This window comes from Melopsittacus undulatus, chromosome 12 (genome assembly GCF_012275295.1).
Source record: "Melopsittacus undulatus isolate bMelUnd1 chromosome 12, bMelUnd1.mat.Z, whole genome shotgun sequence".
NCBI classification, from domain to species: domain Eukaryota; kingdom Metazoa; phylum Chordata; class Aves; order Psittaciformes; family Psittaculidae; genus Melopsittacus; species Melopsittacus undulatus.
The window spans coordinates 6,298,316-6,320,427 of NC_047538.1; the positions used below are offsets into that span (position 1 = coordinate 6,298,316).

General features: G+C 47.9%; 1 protein-coding gene across 5 annotated transcripts in view; it reads left to right on the plus strand.

Moving 5' to 3' along the window:
- SAMD11 (sterile alpha motif domain containing 11) overlaps positions 1-22,112 on the plus strand; it is a 104,835-nt gene that overhangs the window by 16,899 nt on the left and 65,824 nt on the right. For 4 of the 5 annotated variants that reach the window (XM_034068178.1, XM_034068177.1, XM_034068179.1 and 1 more), the window contains exon 3: positions 13,423-13,601. In XM_034068178.1, coding sequence (XP_033924069.1) covers positions 13,423-13,601 — 179 coding nt within the window. Of the gene's footprint in view, positions 1-2,949; positions 2,985-13,422; positions 13,602-22,112 lie in introns of those variants that run through there. The other variant, XM_034068181.1, reaches the window with a different exon arrangement.

The following is a 22,112-nucleotide window of genomic DNA, read 5'->3' on the forward strand; positions in this document are numbered from 1 at the left end:
ACTGTGAGCTCCCTTCCTGTTCACTAAAGGTCAAGTGGAACCCCTTTGTGTGGCATGAGGTGACATGGCTGTTCTGAGTAATTAGCTTAAGAACACATCTGTATCTCTTTGTGGTACCCGAAACGCTGACTAAAATCTAGAAGGGAATAACGGAGCAGTTGCAAATGTGCTTCAGAAGAACTTGTCTCACACTATGAAATACCCACTGTTGCAATAAAATTAGCATGAAGGGAAAATGCCAAAGAAATAGGAGGTGGAGAAGCTGTCAAATCCTTTTACAAGTGCTGGTTTTTGTTCAACAACAAAGATCTTGGGGTCAGGTTTGTTCCTCTGTTCTGTTTAGCACCTAGTGCTGGGAGGAGGTAACAGGAGAGAAGCAGCAGCTCTGAAGCTCATGGTCCATGTTCCTGGGTTCAAAAGCGTATTCACTGCTTGCCTGTTAGTTCAAGGTAGGACAGGCAGCACCAGTGGTGCCAGCACAACACAGCTGCCTGGAAATAAGGCACTCTTGAGCAGTTGTATCCCTCCTCCAAGGGAGGTGGAGCTCCTTTAATCTCCTTCCCCTTCTCCCTTTTCCAGCTGACCTCCTGGGCTCAGTAAATAACACCTCAGGAGGCTGCAGGAATCAGCCTCCAAAGGGGTCAGGATTCCACCTTTGCAGTCTTTGCTGAAGGATCCACAATCATTGTTCATTTCAGTTGTATTTTAAATCCTATCCTTGCCTTCTTTTCACCCTCCCAGCTTTAAATGTGATTCCAGAGGGGTTTTTCTAGGGTTCAGCTGGTACCCAGTGTGTAAACCAACCCAGACTCTGCCTCTTGGAGTGCCTGGTATTGCTTTCCTCTTACCATTCTCTGTTTGGGAATGGCTCACCTGCCTGAATACAGAGCAGAGGGAGATTGAGCTGAGCCTTTCGAAATGGCTGCAGGCATTTGTCCACCTGATCCCTCTTTATTTTAATAGGGCATTTAGTTCTCCTGAGCTGCCTCTCAGACCTAATCCTGTGTCTCCACAACCAGGGGGTGTAAGATTTTGACCCTCATTTGGTTAAGTCTTACTTTGGCTGTTTATCCATGCATGTATCCATGGGAATGGTGAGTTTGTTCTGGTTTTGCCTGGGCAGAGACTGCATTATGGAGTCCCAGTGATGTTGTGCTGTACTTTGACATTTGTATCCTGCTTTTGTTTTGAGGTGGAGTGAGGGAAATCCAGAGAAACGGTTTAAATCCATCAGAAGGAGTTTGCATTCACCTCCTTATGTAGGGGCTTTCCTTGGCAAGACCTGTTGTTGAGGTGTGCTTGCAGTAGGGATCCCAGTACCATCCCAGCACAGTAGATAGGCTGTAACTGGGCCCTGTATCCTTACTTGTTTTCTTTAGTGGTGGACGTGGCAGTGCTGGGGAATGGTTGGACTTGATGATCTTAAAGGTCTTTAGCAACCTCTTGGATTCTATGACTCTCATTCTTTTCACACAGCTGAAAGCACAGGGATGTTGTAGGGTGCAGGGGACATGGTTTTCGGTTGGATTTAGGAATAGCTGTGAAATGGGCATTGAGGGGAAAACGAAGGGGAGCATGAATGGATGCTTAATACATCTCTGTAGTAATTATTAGCAGTGCCTATGTCATCGCACCCTGTGTTGTGCCATTGCAGGACATCTTCAGTACCCCTGCAGGTATCATCTGGAGTTGGCATGTAAAGACATCCAAGGTCTTGGACCTTGCTATGTCCTTCCAGCTCTGTCCTGTGACAGCTCAGAGCAGTGTTTCTTTGGTCTGTTGTCCTGGATGGTGCATGGACTCCAAGAGTCTCTGGGAAATAACATGGGAAAGCAAACCTGTTATCAGGAAGTTTAGGTTCAGCCTGCAGGGCTGAAAATAGTTGAGATGCAGCAAATGGGAAGCAATTGAAAATCAGTGGCTAAGCTTCCTAGGGTTTTTTGTGTGATGTAAGCTACTCTCTGGGGCCTGATATGGTCCTTACCTTTGTCTCGTTCTTCAGCCTAGAATGGAATCGACCCTATCTGCTTCTGGATAGACATGCACAGAGAGCAAAAGTCAGGTCTGCTTTCAGGATGTAAATGGCTCTGAACTTGGGTAGGATAAAATGGGGAGAAGAGAATCCCCTCATTCCTTACCCCTACCTGGGATATGGGGAAGGTACTGCCTTTTAGCTGCTCCCTTCCCATGCCTTGAGGACACAGGGGAACACAGGTGTGCTCGTAGAAATGTGTGAAGACATGTGCATGCTAATGGCACCTAAATATAGCAGCTACTCCATGCTCTTGTTAACCTGTCAAATGACTACTCCCTCTCCTAGGCTGTGTCAAATCCTGGTATTACTCACCTCCCTGACTAATTCCTTATGGAGGGCCCCTGAAGAGGTTTAGAAAACAAGTCCTCTTGCTCTAGGGCACAAAACTTGTTTTTTCTTGCTGAATTTGGGTAATGAGAGGAGAAACTGCTGGCGACAGACTCAGCCTGTACTGCAGACACCAAGTCCTCAAGCAGGTTTTCCCCATGGTGCCCTTGGAAGGAGCTGTATGCACTGTGTCCACAGGAAAGCCTGGAGCTGTTCATTGGAACTGGTGGGTTCTGCAGGAGGAAGATGGGATGGGAACAAGCCTTGGGTGGGTTTTCACTTTCACAGGCATCTCCAGTGCAGATGCTCTCTGGCTAGGACAGAGCTGCTTAGCAGTGCACAAGAGGATCATGCGACCGCAGAGGAGTCTGTGTCTGCTTGGAGCTGCAGGGGGGGATTAGGATTGGCAGAGTGTAATTGGTAAAGCTTGTGTTTGCCTGGGATTTTGACTTGCACAGGCCCAGAAAATCACCCAGTAAGTAAGTCAGGACCTTAAATTTGCTCTCCAGCACCTCTGATGGCCAAGTGTACCCAAGCGCGTGGATTCAAGAAGGAAGAGTGCCACCTATTGAGTCCCACATCTCTCCCCTCCTTCAGCGGGCTACAACATCCACCCATCCAGGTACATTCCAAGCCCAGGTCAGCATCCTTCATGCGATGGGAAGGAGCCACAGCTTGAGGTGGTAAACTCATACAAGGGAAAGCCAGGAGGAGACACTGCAAACTGTGTGGGGTTTACTTCACACAGGTGTGCTGTCTTAAAGCAATGAATGTCAGCTGCAGAAGTTGCCATCAGGAAGCTTCCAACTATAGACCCTTTTCTGGAGCAAGTTCAGAAAAGAACCTACAAATAGTTATGGGCAGGTTATGTTAAGGTGGCTTTATGTACATTAAGTTGCTTGATTTGGTGCTTTGGGTGAAAGAAGCTAGGCTTGCTTCAGAGGAGGTGCTGGATGTGTGAGCAGGTTGGTTGCTTGAAGTCTTGTGTCCATGGTTGAAGCATTGCTGGAAGCCACCTAAGAGGCTGCTGCCTCTGTCAGCAGCTTGGCACAGACTTTGTTGCCCACCTCAGGGAAACACTTAAATCTCTAAGAGGGGAGATACCAGTTTCCAGACAAAACGTTTCACCTTTAAAAACATACCCTCCTCCTTAATTCCAATTAACTTGCCTTCTAATTTTCCTCCTATGAGAGATGGTTTTTCCCACCTGCTCAGAACACTCTTCCCTTTGGTATTTCTTGCCTTTTTTTTTCCTTCCAGCTTCTTGGTTTTATCCTTTTGATGCATTATTCACATCTCTTGGGGTTTGTTTTGGATTTTCTTTTATATTCTCTTTGTGTTTATCCTCACAACATACAACTCCCAACACTCCCTACTCTCAGTCAAGTACTCATCAGAAAGCCAGTGTGTTTGTTGGTCATTCATTTCCCAGTGTTATATACACAGATGTATTGTAAATCATCCAGTATCATCTTGTGTTGCCCCTGATGTGCTGAGCCAACTGGTTGCATATTTCTGTGAGTAGTTTTGGTTTATCCTGTGGTTGTCTTGGTCCCCAGGGTCTAAGTGGGACCTGTGACTCCAGCAAGCAGCTCCAGTGGAAGGTGTCCCTGCCTGTGGCAGGACGTTGGAACTGGATGAGCTTTAGGATCCCTTCCAACACAAACCATTCTATTGATTCTGTGATCTGCACACTGTGTGGTGGTAGATGCATCCTTGCCTTGACTAGCTTATGTGAAGGGCGACTGTCATCCTCAATCAGGACATACCTCTTTCTGCTGCTGTCAGCCATGGACTGAGGGCATATCAGTCCTTAGCAGTGCCAAGAAGAAGGGAGAGACTCCCCGGAGCCCAGGAAGCTAAGCAGGAACTTGGTATGCTTTTAGCCTCATGCCTTAATTCCACTGCTGAAGCTGAAGAGCACCTATTAAAACTCTAAGGAGGCATCTCTTGTAGTTGTTCAAAATCAGTTAATTTATTGGATTTGAAGCCTGGCTTCATGGGGCAGACCCACTCCTTGAGGACCAGGGTAGGGAATTGCAGACAGTCAGGACTTACCTGGATAATTGACTTTCTCTCCTGTGTCCACCCTCTCTCTCACATTCACCTAAGGAGCCCTCCCTATCATCACTTCTCTGCAGTGCTGATGCTGAGAGGCCTTTGTGCCCAGCAGCCTCAGCCATGGAGATGTATTAAATTAAACATAGACACACACCACAGCCCTGAGGCTGTTAACCCCCCCTGCATGCAAATAATCTGCTGTGGTCTAAGTAGAATAACTTATGTTTGGACCCTGGTTCTTGCCCAATTCATTTCCACACCTGCGGGAGTGACCTTCAAAACTTGCTCCAGGCTCTGTCTCCAAAGTCATTTTCTCATTAGTGGCAATGAAATGTATTGTGGAGCTCTTGCTGTGGCTCTGCATCTCTGGGGAGGCGAGTGCAGAACAACACTGCAATCCCTGCCCACAAATCACACTCCTGCTTGGTTTTCTTCCCCGAGTCCTCCTCCCTTTGCCTCCGCAATCATGTAATTAAGGTTAAAGAAGGTCCTTGTAGTGTGTTCCCAAAGGTTGCAATGAGCAGGAGGTGCCATTTGAGACACTTTGGGGATGTGGATGTGCTGGTGGATGCACTGCAGTGGCTCATAGAATGTGCTTTGCCCTTTGCCTTTGCTTGGCTGGTCCCAGGACTGAATCTGTCTTAAAACAATACAATTTATCCCTGCAGTAAACATGCTGTAGAATTGCTTGGTCTGGTACCAGGATAAAACCCCAAACCCTCTGTTGTGCATCGAGTCCCTGTCATCCATCAAGCAGGGGTCACAGTAACTGCAGATCATATGCTCTGGTCTCAAAACCTGCAGGAAATCAGTCTTTGTTACATGGAAAATAAAGCAGTCTATGGGGAAAATAACCATAAATGTTCATTATTTGTACAGGAAAATCAATTTGTAGGCCAATTGACCAAATAAAGTAATACAATTTGCTGGGAAATCCCCCAGGTGTGGCAGGCAAATCACGAAGTGGAAATGGAAGCAGCAGTTTCCATGGATGTCTTCGGTGGTTTGGGGGTGGGAGGGATGTGGGGAAGGGAGGCAAAGCTTCAGAATAGGGGTGCTTTAGCCAGCTGAAGGGTACTGGTGAAAGGGGGAGAAGGGGAGCTGATGACAGACACAACTGTTCTTAGTTCTCCCTCATTTTGGCATCCACACAGCAAATCTTGGGCAATTCATTGCCATAGAGTGGAATAAAATGAGATCATCACCCCAGAATGATGGTTCTCATTAAGGGTGTTCTCTAAGGAGGTTCTGTGGGTCTCATGCCAGTGTAATTGCTGTTTGCAGCATTAGTGCACAACTGATTGTTTCCAAACGGTGAACCCAAGAGAGGGGTTCTCTGTGCCTGGCAGCTCTTTGTCACAGGTACATGTTGACACTGGCCAAGGTAAAGGAACTAAGGATGGATTTGTCAGTCTCTTCCAGTTACCATAACCGCATCCTTTGTGCTTTCTGAAGTGGAGGCTGTGTCTGTGCACATAGAAGGCAGTAAGATTGGGAGAGAGGAGAACATCTTCTTCGGCTGCTCTTTACTTGCAAGGACTTATTTGTGACCATAGCACTAGAAGGCATTGCTGAGGTATTGTCATCCAGTGTGGTGGTTGGAAGGGGTCCACAGAGCTGCTTTTCCACACTGGCTGTGAATATATTGCCCCTTTGGCTTTGGGAGTGCAGCCGGCTGCTCCTGGCTCTGCAGTGGCCTCTGTGTTGACTTAGCTCATCAGCTTACATATCCCCATCACACTTTGTACCACTGTGGAACAGACCTGCTGCTCCTCACTGGCCTTCCAGCTGTGTTAAAAGTCCTTAAATAACCAGAGCTTACAAACCAGGTTGTGCTTTCCAAATGAGAAGTACTGCACAGTGGCAGCATCGCTGTAGCAGATGATGCTTCTTGGCTCAGCTTTCCCTTGCTTTTGGCTCTCTGTGCCAGGGAAGGGGCTCCAGGGAGGCTGTGGCTTCACTTTGCTGCATGCAGCAGGTGTCAGAGCTTCTCATTGGTAAAGAATGGTCCTCCCAAAGGCTGGAGTGATGCTGCAGAACATGTTCTGTATAGACAAACCCGGCCACTCAGCCACGGCTGAGCATCACAGAACCACAGAATGGTTTGGGTTGAAGGGACCTTAAAGCTCATCCAGTTCCAACCCCCCTGCCACAGGCAGGGGCACCTTCCACTAGAGCAGGTTGCTCCAAGCTCCATCCCATCGTCAGGATTGTCAGGATTAGACCTAAAGAGCCTGTTGGGGCACAGTCATTCCCAGAACCTGTTGTCCCCCTGGCTGCAGCTCTTAGCTCTATGCTGAATTGCTTCCTCAACTTGGCCTCTGGTCATTGCCAGCACTTGTAAACCACTTTCAAGAGACCCTGATGAGCACACTTCCCAAAACCTGGAATAGTCTTTGTGGTGTGAACTGCCTTAACTTGTGCCTCACCACTGCTGTTTGTTCCCTTCTGCTCCCTCTGTACTTTGGGCCATCCCTCCCATGCTGGAACGATTCCAGTGTGCCACTGGTGCCACTGGAAAGAGCTGATGAATAACAAACCTGTTAGTGGTCAGGTTAAAGGGCTGGCCTGCAGCTAAGGGGGAGGCAGGGAATCAGATGCAGCAGAAGGCTTCTGGCTCTTCTTCATTTGTTCATGACTGAACAGGAGCAGGAGGTGAGGACCTGGACATCTTCTCCTGCCCCTGACCTCGGGTTTGATGGGGAAGCTGGTAAGTGCAGGGCAGCACAACTGTGCCTACGCTGGCTTTGCTGCCAAAGCCCTGGTAGCACATTGGCCTAGAACCTCTAATGAAGGCTCAGGGAAGAGAGGAGGATTATCTTGGGAGGCAGCTTGACCCTTTCTTGGGTGTTTTCGCTCATTGCAGTTGAAAGTAGATGCACAGCCTGGCAGTTACCCTCCAGGGGGATGTGTGGGCTCCCTCGCTGGGTAATTTCCCTAACCAAAGCCATTTGTGCAGGTTTCTTATTTGCAATAGTAAAAGGAAGAGTACTGCAGGCTCCCAGAACCTCCCCCTTTCCTTTCCCTACCTTTAGTAGCAATAAAAAGCGAGCAAAAACGCTGTCTGGACTTGAGGATTTCCTTCACATATGGAAAAGATTTTGCATTCTTCAGCTCCCAGCATTAGCAGCACGCAAACCTCCCCTCCTGCCTCCCCACAGCATTCCCGGTCTGTTCCCTGTATTTCCCAGCTCTACGTATACAGAAGGAATGCATGTGCTGCATAAAATCCAGTGGAAATCGTTTGGATCCTCTTGCAAACAGCTTTGATCAGTATGCAAACTCTTTGGGCATTTGCATCTCTGTGCTTTAAAGGGATGCTGAAGAAGTGGTGTCCATAGGGACTGCACCTGCTCATCTTGGGTGAATTCCCTATGGGATCAGCCGTTCAGGGTTTGGCTGTCAGTTCATGAGGACTGGAATAGCTTTGCTTTCATGTGCTATTTTCCTTTTCCATGGAGTTTTTGTGCCTCGCAGCTCTTCTTTCCATTGCTGGGATCAATTAAATGCTCACCAGGGACTCTCTCTGCGAGGAATCTTTCCTTTCCTGGCTGGCTTTGAATGTTGCACCAGGGCGTTCAGCTCTTCTGACCTTGCTGCAGTAGCTCCCAGGGCAGGAAACCTTTCCTAACCCTCGCTTCCTGTCTCTTTCCCAAGTCAGGCTGATGCTCCTCGCCCCTCATTCCATCTGCAAGGCCCTCCCAGGGTTCTTATGCAACTGTTGGGCTTTTGGGATTCTTGGCTGGGAGCACATGGCTCCAGGGGAGAGCTGTGAGGGGATTGGATGAGTGGGGGGACAGATTTCATTTTGTAGCTCTATTGACCCTATGTAGCCACATAGAGAGGAATTTCACCCTCCTGTTACCTGCAGGGAAGGAACATCACCACTGTTTTCCTCATATTCCTGATGCTCCTATGCTTTCGTGATCAGGTTTCTCCACTCAGGTAACACACCACTGTGCCCAGGTTGTGGGGATTTATACTTGCAGCTGCATCTCTAGACGTGGGTAATGGGTAGCTTGCGGCAGCACATTGGTCCCCATCTCATTTTTCCAGGAGCAAGGACATGTGCTTGACTGTGATTTGGGAAAGCAAAGCCACCCCCCACCCAGCCAATGCTTTGAGAGGCAGTGAAAGCAATTAATGGTGTCAGAAGACCCAGGGAGGGTGAGGTGGTGAGTGACTGAGGGCTGGGCTGATGCAGGCACGCCTGGGTGGAGAGCTGGACATGCCTGGGGAATAGAGGGTTATTGACTCCATCTCCAGCTGGTTTTCGTTAGCTGGAATCATAACCCACAATATTAATCTCTAACAATGTATAAAGGGAGCCCTAATACACGAGGCAGCTCTGCAGTGCCCTCAACACTCACCCTTGCAAAGGCTTTGGGAGCTGTAGAAACCTTTTACTTCCTGGTTATGCTCATTAGGGAGAGGAGAAGTGATGTTCTGTCCGAGGGGTGGGGAAATCCTTGTGTTAGGAAAGGGAGGTGCAGGCTCTGAAGAGGTTTCCCCTGAGCTGAGTCAGTGTTGATCCTGACAGCAAACATCTCTGACTCCTCTCAGGCATGGAGGAGGTGATGCAGGGTAGGGGAGAGCACCCGTGTGATAACTGCAGCAGGGTTTTGGCTGGATTTCACCCACAGATGTATTGTGGAGAACAGGTCCTCAGTGAGGATCCAGCCTCCATTCCCCCTGCTCTCCGGGCTTGAATCTGTTCCCTATACCACCTTCTGCCTGTACTCCCTTGGCCAGGGAGCTGGCAGGCAGCCTGGCTTTGCTGGGCTGAGCTATAAGATGTGTTTAGTGCTCCATATACTTCATCCGGGGGTGCTGCTCCTGCACTAGCAGCTGGTGGCTCTGGAGCTATAGAAAATGCTCCTTATGACCCACTAGCCAAAACAGCCAGCTGGCAAAGCCCACCTTCCCCCTGTGTGTGTAGAAATCGAGCTATTTAACAGGGGTAGCCAGAGTCCCAAGGTGTCCAATGCTCTGCAGAAGGTGCCCTATTGATCGGGCTGTGCTCCCAAGCATCAGATATCCCAGTAAACATCCACAAGGCAGGAGGCAGTTTGCTTCTGGAAGTGCTTGAACCTTCTCTTACAGGCCTCATGGTTCAGTCCCTGGCAATGCTCAAGGCCAAGTTGGACACAGGGGCTTGGAGCAGCTGTTCCAGTGGAAGGGGTCCCTGCCCGTGGCAGGAGTTGGAGCTGGATGAGCCTTAAGGTCCCAACCCAAACCAGTGTGATTCAGTGAGATCTCTCTAATGACCCTGTCACACAAATACAAGCTTTTTTGATGTGAGATTATGAGGTTTATATCAAATATCTGTAAATCCTAATGTACCTCCCATTACATAGTGATACCATTGCAAGACTCTTGAGTGTATTCTTGCACCTAACACTGCTTTAAGTACACTGCATGCCAAATGATGGCTGACAAACCTTAATCTGACTGCTGGTACCTCCACATACTGCTCAGCTCTGTATGTACTTGCCAGTCCTATGTCTGTACCAAAGTGACAAAGGGCTTCAGCAAAAGCCATAGTCACAGGGATGAGTCCATGCATGGAGAGTGCTTCTCACAAATGAGTGTGTTTTCTTTTGAGCTTGGACCAGTGCCCTTTCAAGTCAATGGAAAGACAATTGATTGTAGCAGGCTCTGGCCCAGGCTTCTGGCTACCTTTGTGCTTAATTTAAAAGTAATGTGTATCTACTGTGAATGCCTCTAAACAGATTAAGCAAGTGCAATTGATTCAAAACTGACTGTAGATGAACGTAAAAGGCAAAATTGATTAGCTCAGTCTATTTTAATTTTCTGGGAATGGGGAAAACGTCAGAAAGAAATAAATAAACTGCCCCAAACCTAATGGCACAAGTACAAAATAAACACAACTTAAAAGGAAAGGCATTGCCAGTGCTGGAATGCAGGTGTTTGCAGGGACACAGGAACCACTGTGGTCAGAACAAAAGCAGTGCAGGTCATCTGTGAGCAGAGATTGCTGCAGGTGCACATTCTCTTTTCCATTCATGTTTCAAGGAAGATGTTCTCTGTGTTTTAGGTAATATCATAGAATCCCAGCCTGGTTTGTGTTGGAGGGACCTTAAAGCTCATCCAGTTCCAACCCCTGCCACAGGCAGGGACCCCTTCCACTGGAGCAGCTGCTCCAAGCCCCTGTGTCCAACCTGGCCTTGAGCACTGCCAGGGATGGGGCAGCCACAGCTTCTCTGGGCACCCTGTGCCAGCGCCTCAGCACCCTCACAGGGAAGAGCTTCTGCCTAAGAGCTCAGCTCACTCTCCCCTCGGGCAGGTTCAAGCCATTCCCCTTGGCCTGTCCCTACAACCCTTGTCCCAAGCCCCTCTCCAGGTTTCCTGCAGCCCCTTTAGGCACTGGAGCTGCTCTAAGGTCTCCCCTTAAGGGATCTGTTAAGCCTTTTCTCCAGGCTGAACAAGCCCAGCTCTCAGTCTGTCTTCATATAGATATCTATATAGATACATACATATTTGTGTATTACATATATAGGCATATGTATCTCTGTGTGTCTATATATAGGTGTCTATGTGTGCAGCAGCAGCTTTAAGCATATTCCAGGAAGGAATAAGCATTCTGAGGAGCAGGGGAGGGGGAACCTGAGCTCCTGGTCTGCTGGGCTGTTGCTCCGGGTTCAGTGCCTCCCTGTTTGCTGCACTCTCACTCTTGTTAGAGCTGATGAGTCCCTGGGCAGTCACTGAGACCTGGTAACTGCTCCAAGGTACCGTAATGGCCATAAAATGATTTTTAGTGTCTGCTCGGTGCTGTTCTCTTCAGGCTGTGGAGTCACAGCAGGGAGTGAATTGTGATTATTTTGAAGTGGAAATTTGCACACCCCTCGTCTCCTCCTTTAATTGTTATGATAAATTGCAACTTCAGACATATATATATAAAGCTCTGACATGATAAAGCTCACGCTGATTTATGTCCTAGCTTTTCAGCATGACTGAACTCTGGTGCATGTACTGTCCTCCTTGCCCTTCCTCTCCTTCCCCTGCCTCTCCTCCTCCCTGCTGTCCGTTAGCTGGAGTCACTAAGGTGGCTTTACACAGAGGGTAAGCTTGGTGCACATTCTGGAACAGGAGTGGGATCAGGGGTGGAAATACCCCTCAGTATGCAAGAAGTATTTAAGGGTAGGAGATGTGTGCTTTATATGAGATGCTCCTTCAGGGAGCAGTGAGAAACCTCTGTGCACAGGGCCATGTGTGTGTATCTCTGCTACTGTGGAGGGAGCCCACAGGGTGAGAACTCACTACAAAGCCTCTGCAGTTTCATCCAAGTACTTGGGATACTCGGAGGTGTAGGACTGTTCACCTTGTTGCTGTCCATGGGTTTGTCTTCTTCACATCTCTCCCAAGAAGAAAGTGTGTGTTATTTTCCTTGCATCCATGTGTTTGCCCATTTCTAAGCCAGTCTGGCCCATTGCTCCTCTCTCCCTTGAGTGTCTGCTGTTCACAGACAGCTGTATTCTCAGCTTGGACATGCATCAGAATGGGAAGCTAATGTGCTTCCTTGGGGTGATACCTTCCAGATGGATTTAGCCAATTATCACAGTGATTAGGGCTCCCCTTAATGACCACAAATGGAATTTATTGATGGAGGTAAACAAGGAGTTTTTGCTTTGTATTTGGGGAAAGTTCTTCATTTGTTTAATGAAAACAGCCTGGGCTCTTCCAGCACGTGGGCTTCCTCCATCCTCCCCTGCAGAGCCCAACTGACTGCAGGACCATTTTGCCAGGTTTATATGGAAAGTTGGAGTCCATGTTTCAGACAACCTGTTACCAGTTTGGTGTTACTCTGTGTTTACTCCACCTATTCCACTGTGTTACTCTGCGTTTACTCCACCTATATCCTCCCCTTCTTTGCTAAGGTCATGTTTCTTTTCTATGACTTGTCCTATCGAAGGAAGTCCTATTGAAGGAAGTATTCCTGCATACCTGTATGAAGAACATGCAGGAATCTTTTCTTCACTTCCCCTCACTGTGGTTCCCTTCCCAGTTTCATGATTCTATTTGTTAAAATGCTGAATTCTTGAGACAATGACATGATGGTCTCCTTGCGTCTCTGTGTACATCTTCCTCTTGTGTTATGGCTGTCTTGGTCCATCACAGGTCAAGCTAAACACATCAAATGCTGGAAACATGTTCTATCACAGTGAGAGCTAAAGCCCATCAGGCTCTCCATTAGGCTGCACTAGGCTCATACAAATGGTACAAACAGAGTAATCTGTCACACATTCTCACTGTGTGCAGGCTGGGAGGTTGGGGTCCTTTTGTGCTGCGTTCTGCACACAGATACACATGCAGTGGGAGAGCAGCTTTTGCCTCCTGGGAGTTCTCCTCCTGTTTACTTGTGTTGTGTTGAAGGGAGCACACTGCCAGGACCACCTGGGGAAGGTCTGCACCAGGCAGGACCTGCTGGGCTCACCTGAGCATGCAAATGAACAGTGAGAAGGAGCCTCAGTAATTCCAGATGAATTGATGTGGTGTGCTCACTGGTGTGAGTGGCAAACTTGCTGCTGGCTGGCGTAGGCAGTTTTCCCTTTGCAGTCAAAACTGCACTGGTGTGGATTATCTGGATCACATCCTGTATGGGCTACTGGCAAAGGCTTAATCAGTTTGCAATGTTAATGTACAACATTTAATAGGAAATATTCTGGAGAGAGAGATTGGTGCCTAATTCTGCTGCCATCTCCCTTACCTATTGGCATGGATGAGATACAAGCTAGGAATGAAGAGGTGGGGAGAGGCTGGAAGTGCATGACTTGATTAGAACTAGAACTACATAAAGATGTGCCTCTGCTGAAGAGTCACCTGCAAAGTGAAGGCAGCCTTTGCCCACCCAACATCAGCCTGAAACCTGCACTGATGCCATTTGAGGCTGCCTGGTTCTGTATTGCCTAACCAAATTCTTGTTTTCTTCTCTTTTCTTCCTGCCCTTGCCTGTCCCACCTGATTCCATCCTGTGGCAGAACCGGGGTCGCCTGGCAGAGAAGAGGACAATCCCCTTACCTCCAACCAAGATCCCGAAGAAAGAGCTGACCTCGATTTTCTCGCATAGCGACGACAGCGAAGAGAGTGATAAGAGCAATGGTCAGCACCCTGAAGTAAAGCAGGAGGAGGATCTCCACATCAGTATCATGAAAAGAAGGTAAATTCCTGCCAGGGAGTGCTGCATTGCAAGAGCAAAGGCAGAGAAAACTGGGCAGCAGGTGACCAGCCTTTGTGGGCTGCCAATGGAGTCATCTCCAGCGCCTGACATTCAAGTGCAGATGTCACATTATAGCTCAGGAGTAGCTGGCTCCTCTTTTCTACTTACTCTTGTTTGGAGTGAGTAGGGTTCTATGGAGCCTTGTGTTTGCACCAAAGCTCTCTGGATTTGCAGATTGTCAGTTGTATTTCACCCTCTGTCCAGCATTCTCTGTCTTTGTGTCTGATGAGGCCAAAGAATTCCATGACCAGGAAGACATCTGTAGGCTTTTTACATAGCTGTTTGAAAATACACAGAGGTGTACGGGTCCAAAGTCCTGCTTTTTGCTTTCAGTTGTCTCCAAGTTGGGATGTAATATAAACTGATAATTCAGTGCTGGGGAACAGAGTTTGGGAAAGAGATAGCAGCACTGATTACGTGTTAGTGACTACAAGTGTCAAAGAGCATAGCTGAGTCTCACTGATCCTGAGTGCCTCTGTAGCCTAAAAGCAGAAGTAATGGAGTTGCAGTAGGAAAGAGTCACTTAGATACTGGGTCTCATCTCAGTTCTCATGTGTTTTGGTGGTGTCTTTCTCAGTACCATATACATTCAGCCTGGAATCATGCAGGCTTCAAAGAAGAAGGGAAGGGATTGTCTTGAGTTACTGTCACTTGGGCCTCAGTGCCCATAATATTCAGCTGGGTTCTCTCATCCCTCTGATAAAAGATGATGTTTAGAAGACCTGTAACTACAGGAAAAAAACCACCTGAAGGCTGCGTGCCTCAGCCTCCCATGCATATCATTGCCACTCATCTTGATTGTCATCTTCCTCCGATGCATAAAATCACTCAGATTCTAAGACAAGCCCTATAAAAACAGAGGAGTGGAAACCAAAGGCATGTAATTGCTTTTCTTATGTTTTATGTGTTTCTTGCTCCTGAGCAGATAAGCTATTCCCCCCCCGCCCTTTGCTTTCCAACAGATGCTGGTACATTGAGCAGCTGAGGGCTTGAAAGCAGGGAGACAAAACAGTAACCAGCCCCTCTTGTAAAACCCACCTGCAATTAAAGTGTGGGGTTATCACTGCAGCTTTGGGTCCTCATTCTTATCCTGAAACCATAAAGGTGTTTGGGGAATGCATGTGCATAGGAGCCACAGAGGGGAAGGAACCCTCCCCATCAGCTTTGGTGACCTGCCCTTCTTCTCCTGCCCCCTTTAATTATGCTTTTAATGCTGCAGAATGACAGTGCTGGGTTGTCTCATTAGAAGGGAGAGCCACACACTCACTGTATAATTGATATGCTCGGCCCCCCAAATACAAAGTGCTCTTATCTTCAATCTTTAATTACTGTAATTGCTTTGCCTTGTTTATTAGGAAATGAAGGGAAAATACTTAATAGTTATTAGGCAGCAGTCCCTCAGCTAACCATGGCTGTGCTTTCCAATCAGTTTGGCTCAGGGTCTCTTGTTTAAGCTTTGTCTTGATTCCTTAGAGGAGGGCCTAATTCTTGCCAGGTAGTTTAAACTCTCCTTGCTTTTGTACAGTTCTGCTCCTTTCCATTTTCCTGGGAGCTCTGGTAGAGTGTGCAGGGGAAGAGCTGGAATAACTGGGGCAGGCAGCTCAATGAGTGCAGTAACAATAGAGAAAGAGCATGTTAATTCAGTGTCCAGGCGGAGAATATCCACTGCTTCAATTCCTCGGCATTCCCAAGCATTTTATCCCTTGCAAATGGGTCTTCCAGCCTTCCTGTCCTGGACTGCCCATTTCCACTGGTTCAAGAGCAATAAATGGAGAGGGAGGTGACTTGAGTTCTGCTGAGGAGCATCCTCTGCCTGTTACCCAGCATCATCATAGGGACAGGGGTGGAAGGTGTGATGGGGCTGGCTTCAGGGACAGCAACAGCATCATAAAGGCCAGACAGCTCACAGACATGACAGCTGGGGCCCATCAGAGACAGTGCCCCATCTGCTTGCTGCTGTTAATTCACCTGTTGTATGCTCCCCCATTGCTGATGGATTGGGCTGAGGTTTTATTGTCTCCCACTGAGAGGAAGAAATAGGTTAAACTGTGATAGCAGAAAACAGGGTCAGGGCCTGAGCAAACCTGTGTTTTCCTCTTGTTCCCCTGGATGGCCCTCGTGCACACCTGCATTCATCTGCCATTATAAACACTTGCATTGTGCAGTGTTGCCTTTTCTTTTGTCTCTTATTCCCGTTTTCCTTTATATTGGCCATTTCCTTCTGCTGTTGGCACAAGGGAATGCTTTCTGCTACTTTGAGGTCTGGGCATTGATGAAGAAAAGACTGTAGGGATTAGAATATGAGTCAGAAGCTTAGTTTCTTGGCTGGTCCCTCACTATAGCCTTTGACAGTGATTGTCTCCGTGATCTTAGGCAATTGCCCATGGTAATGGCCTTTAGAGGAGATCTGAAGCAGAGAAAACCTGCCTCAGGATGTTCTTGCAGCCCTAGAAAGCAGCAGAGACCTGGAACTGTTACTGAAGTCAGTGCATTTCAGTGCCTGCCAGCTCATTTCACAGCCCAGTACTTGCAAAACTGTGTCACTGCTGACACAGACTGTGAGCACTCAGCTCTGATGAGGACTGGGACAGTGTTGCAGAGGAAAATCCCTTTTCTTTTGATCACATTTCTGGTTCCTGAAGATCTGGCTGTTTCACAACATTGCCTACATGCACCATTGCAGCCATGTATGGTTATTTTGGTCCTAATGATACTGGTATAGCTGAGGTGGTACAAGAACTAGAGCAGGCTTCAGTTAGAAACCTTGGCTTCATGAAGCCTTTTTCCTCACAGGCTGAGAACTGAGCTGCCTCTTCCCAGCAAGAGAAACTAAAAGGTACAGGATCACAGAACCAGCAGCATGGTTTGTGTTGGAGGGACCTTAAAGCTCCTCCAGCTCCAACCCCTGCCACAGGCAGGGACCCCTTCCACTGGAGCAGCTGCTCCAAGCCCCTGTGTCCAACCTGGCCTTGAGCACTGCCAGGGATGGGGCAGCCACAGCTTCTCTGGGCACCCTGTGCCAGCGCCTCAGCACCCTCACAGGGAACAGCTTCTGCCTGAGGTCTATCCTAAATCTCCCCTGTTTCAGTTTGAACCCATCTCCTTGTCCTGTCACTACAGTCCCTGATGAGAGCCCCTCTCTAGCCACAGATGCTTTTTTGTTACTGCTCTGGTTTTATCCTAGTCACAAAATAAGCAAAGCAGAGGAAGTTTGAGATGACAAATGCCATTGTTCTGCAGTAGTTTGGAGAGCATTAACTTGCTTACCCTCATTGGAGCATTCCATCCAACACTGATAGATGCATTACCTCAGAAAAGCCCATGAGCTTTTCCACACTGAGGTTCAAACCACCTTTAAGGATCTCCATTATGTTATCCCAAGAACCAGTGTAAAGCCAGCATAGCCATAGAGTAAGGTTCAGCTTCAACAGGAAGATCCTTACTTGCTGTTGGATTTATGCCTGGCATTGTCTTACACTGTATGAATTGAATTTGGATTTTAAAGACTGGCATTTCTCATTAGTATGGGAGGGGAAGAGAAGTTGGGGAATGTAATGATAGCAGCTGAGATTTAAACAGGGTAGGTTAGGAACTGCTCACGCAGAGCTGTAAGTCCCCAGCTAAGTGGGATGGCTTGGCTAACAATAAGAGGCAGTTAATACTTAAGAACCTGTTTAAAATGGTGGAATTTTTTGGCCTTCCTCTGAAGGAACCCTTTGGGATATCAGTAAACATGTACCCTGAGCTGAGAGTGGGCAGGATAGCACATGGGGCTGTAGCAATAGGACGTGTTGGGGAGGGACTGTTCATTAGGAACTGTAGTGATAGGACAAGGGGTAACAGGTTCAAACTTAAACAGAGGGAGATTAGATTGGATGTAAGGAGGAAGTTCTTTACTGTGAGGGTGCTGAGGCACTGGAATGGGTTGCTCAGAGAGGTTGTGAATGCTCCATCCCTGGAGGTGCTCAAGGCCAAGTTGGACAGAGGTGTCAGGTGAGAGGTGTCCCTGCCCATGGCAGGGGTTGGAGCTGGATGCTCTTTAGGTCCTTTCCAACCCAAACCATTCTATGGTTGCATGATTCTATGTATGGCAAAATGCCTTGGGAATTCTTTCATGGATTGGGAGCAATAGGAGGAGTAGATTCTACAATGAGAGCACACAACAGGTGGGTTCCTTGCCTTGCCATTGCTCTGAATTGAAAGCCATTTTCAGGAGCAGTGAAAGTTGTCCTGCAAGAGGGTGTCTGTGCAATGAGAAGCAGATTCCTGGAGAAGCTCATTGTGCCCTTAAATCCTTCCTCAGCTTTTTATGTCACTCCTCACACACCCCAAAGCTTCCTTGTGCCTGTCTGCAGCGTGACACACATGGCATTAGTGCTACTTCAGACCAAAGGAGAGCATTTGAAATGAAGATGATTACTCAGGGAGTGATAGGACACTCTCTCCTTGCCCCTATTCAGACAGGAACATGGATAGCATCCAGACAGGGGCAAGTTGCTCTCCCCTGTCCCCCAGCATCCTTCACCTCACAGACTGGTTTGACAGCAATTCTCCTCTCTCTGCCCATTTTCTAATAGTGAAATTACTGACCTCCACTAAGCCTTAATGGCTCGTGGCTGTCAGCCTTTCAAAGTGGAAAGCTATTTCTTACATCCCATAAGGCTGCTGCTCTTTGACTCCCTAATTGATTGAAGATGAAACCCAGGCACCCCCCCATTATATTTGTCACAAGCACCTGCTTGGAATTCAGGGCATTGAGGCCCCAGTGCCTTCTCAGCTGATGTGCAATGCACACAACACTGCCTTTACCTTCCTCCTCTTGCTTGGCCTCTATCTGAACTGCTTCCAAACACTGGGAGCACTGCCCTGTGTGACATCCCTGCTCCTGTGGAGCTGTTCCATGGCAGGATATACCACACAATGCTGCTCTTCACCTGCTGCCAAAGCCAGAGCCTGGCTGGGGGCTCGGCTAAGCTGACAAGCTCTTCCAAGCAGGAGAGAAATGAGACGCATGACAGAGCAGGGCTGCGGGCTCCAGCCGCGAACCAGGCTCTTAGATTAGATCCGACAGCCCTTCTTCTAATTGCTATGACTCAAGGGGAGGGAGGCAGGGCCCCTCTTGTGGCTGGAGACATATTCTGCTGCTTTATGACACTTCTTCCACAGCTTCCACTGGTTATTTGCTGTTAATCCCTTTTTCCTTCCTCTGCGACCCTTTATTTTGTATTCTCCTTTCTCTTTCCTCTCTCCTTTCGTCTTTTTCTCTCTCACTTAATAACAGTCACTGTATTCAATAAATATGTTAAAGAACCCTCTGGGAAGCAAAGGCTGGATTTGGTCCAGAGTGCCAGGAAGCATGTCATTGCCCTAATGAGGACATACACTTGATGGGGGAGAGAGGGAGGGAAAATGGCTACTTACTTCCCAGGGATGCTGCAGGGTAAAACCAGCACGAAATCCCTTCTTGCCCAGGAAGGAGATAGGAGAGCAAAAAGCAAGGTGAACTGTGAGAATGAAAGCAAATGAAATCTTGACCCACACGTGTTCTGTATCTCCTTGTATCTGACCCTTGCAATGTCAGTTCCGTGGTGGAGAATAACCCACATGCCCCAAGTCCAGGTCTCAGTCTTGCTGCAGTCTTAAGGCTGTTCTTCCAGCCATCATGTATGAGGTTTCTTGGAGGGGCCAACCCTTGTTTATTGCCTGCACAAGCTTCTTAATATTGGCTGCCTGAAAACAGCATGGAATGGATACAGGGAGACTGGAAGCTGAGACAGTATGGGAAGAGCAACCTGCTGTAGTGGAAGGTGTCCCTGCTCATGGCAAGGGGTTGGAACTGGATGAGCTTTAAGGTCCCATCCATCCCAACCCCATCTAGGATTTTGGTTCTGTAGTCTCTACTGAACACTTTCTAACTGCTCACACTGTGTCTGAGACCTTGGGTTGCTGAGGAGCTGGGGGAGGCAGTAGCAGCAGTAACACCTTTGCCTGGTGATGCCTTTTATTTCTCCCCCTCCTTTTCTGTTACTAATTAGCAAGGGACTGGCTCCTGCTCCCCATGTTTTATACAACCCAAAGACGGGCTTTGTGTAGCTGATAGTTTGCAAATGATTAGTAATTTGATTTCAATTGGATGAATAACCCCTTACAGCAAGATGTACATTAGCCTCAGGAATCTAATTGGTGATAACGGCGTAGAGAGTGCTTGGTTCTGCTCCTCATCCCGCCCTCCTCCCACCCCAAAAGAAAAGATAATGAGAATTTAATTTCATTCTCACCTATCCATTTGTCTAAATATGGGTGTTTAATTATCCATCTCGGCAGATAGATGTTCTGCCTCCGTGTGGATCTGAGCTATTCCCTTGGTATGAGGTGTGTTGTTCCCCCCGCCTGCTGCAGTGTTTCTGTACTTTGAGGTCTGGCTAAGTCTCATGTATGAGATGTGCCTTTGCCTGACTCTAGGATCACGCTCTGCAGCCTGCCCATGTCAGTACCTGCAGCAGACAATGGGAAGTTACATCTTGTGGGAGGCTGAGTTTAACACAGAGATGAAACCCTGAGTGGAGGGCCCACAGCCCAGGCAAGCTCCTGCTCTGCTCTTAGTTCCCTTTGCTGCCTGAGCACATCACTGCAGCCCTGCTCTGAGAGTCCAGGATGAAAAACACTTCTGTACCTGCCAGGTAGTGTTATAGTAGGTGCATTCTACTATACATTGTAAGCCCAAGGGACAGGCATGTAGTTAGCTGAGCTTTGGTGATAGAGCAGAACAGGGTTACTTATACCCCCCTTGTTAGGCTCTGAACACTGCTTGGAAGAAATGCATGTTGCCTCCTGAGGTGCATGGAGCAGGTTACCTTAAACACAGGTTTGCTGAATTGAAAACATGAGCAGGAAAGGGATCAAGGAGTTCTAATCAATCAGAAACATGGCTTTTAACATATCTGTAACTCAGCATAAACAGGAGGAGCACAAGGTTCCTTTTCAGCAGTTTCATTTCCAGCTGGTCCCACAGTGTTCATTGCTGGGCAGTGTTTGGAGCTCTCCTGGGGCTCTGATTTGCACAGTGCAAGGGGTTGAGCTGGAATTAAAGGAGGTTTATGGAGGTTTTGTGAATCAGGAAACCTTGTATTGGAGGGAGCAGTGTGGAAGCAGGCTGACCACCCAGTTCCACTCCCATGTGAGCAGGCCAGACCCTTCTGTGCCTGTCAGCCCCATCAGGGCTTTGAATTTGCTTTGAACTTTGGATTCAGAGCAGCTTACCTGGAAAGCCCAAATGTGCCCCAGAGCTTGGCCACATTTCAGTTCATGGAAACACTACTCAGTGCCCCAGTTTGGGCTGTTTTAAATGTCTCGAGTTTCACTTGGAAGAACAAGTGTTACTGCTATAAACTCAGTAGCTGGGAAGTGCCTATTCCATTTCTATTTGCAAATAAAATGCTGGGAAGATGGAAAGCTGGGATAGGTCTTTTAAATTGTTATATATGAGAAAGAAAAATAGGAAAAACTAGGAACAGTTGGAATTACTGAGTATAGCTTCATTGGTGGAAGGTAATATCTACCATAATCTAACCATCCCCTAAAAGAACTACTCAGAGTAACCAGGCTGCCTTCCTGAGAGCACACCAGGAATGCTGTCACATTAGTAAAACCTGCAGCACCATCCTGTCTTGGATGTGAAATTGTTTCCGTGCCAAGGGTTGTTTTCAGTTGATTTCTGAGCTAGGCTGAAGCAGAAGCACCCATTCAGGAAAGCACTTAAACAGACACTCAAACCTGAGTTAAGTCCCATTGACTTCCCTGGTCATGCTTAAGTGCTTTCTGGCCCAATTCAAAGCACATTCAAATAGGGAGAAAGGCTCTTTCACTTCAGCAGGCTTTAGATTAGGCTGTTTCTGCAGTCAGATGGTCTTCAGCTACACACTTGCTCTTTCTAGTTGAGGACAGGGGCAGGAATGCTGTTGGGATACACAAAATGCACAAAAATACATTCAGCTTCTGCTACATGTCATATTTTCAGCCACTTTTGTTTAATGCATTTGGGAACCTACATCTGCAGGAGCTGATTTATACACACAGCTCAGAACCAGCATGTTCACTGCCCGATGCTGAGAGACGTGGGAGTGGGTTTGTGCTCAGATGGATGGGATTCTCATCCATCATGTTGACATGGAGAAACAGTGGTGGCCACAGACCAGGGCTGGTGGTGGGGGATCAGTGCTCGAGTGAAGACACCAGACCACAGAAGGTCAAGCATCTGCCTTAGCCCTGTGGGTCGGTGTGGGTGCTGTCGAGTAGCAAGAGAGGAAAAGCAGAACAACAGCAAAACCCCAAGTCCCTTGGCTGCTGTGTGTTAATTTGGGACATTGTTCATCCCGAAGCTGCTCTTCCTGCTTGTCAGCAGCAGAGTGACAGAATCCATGGAATTAATTTCCGAGGTGGGAAATGGCTAAT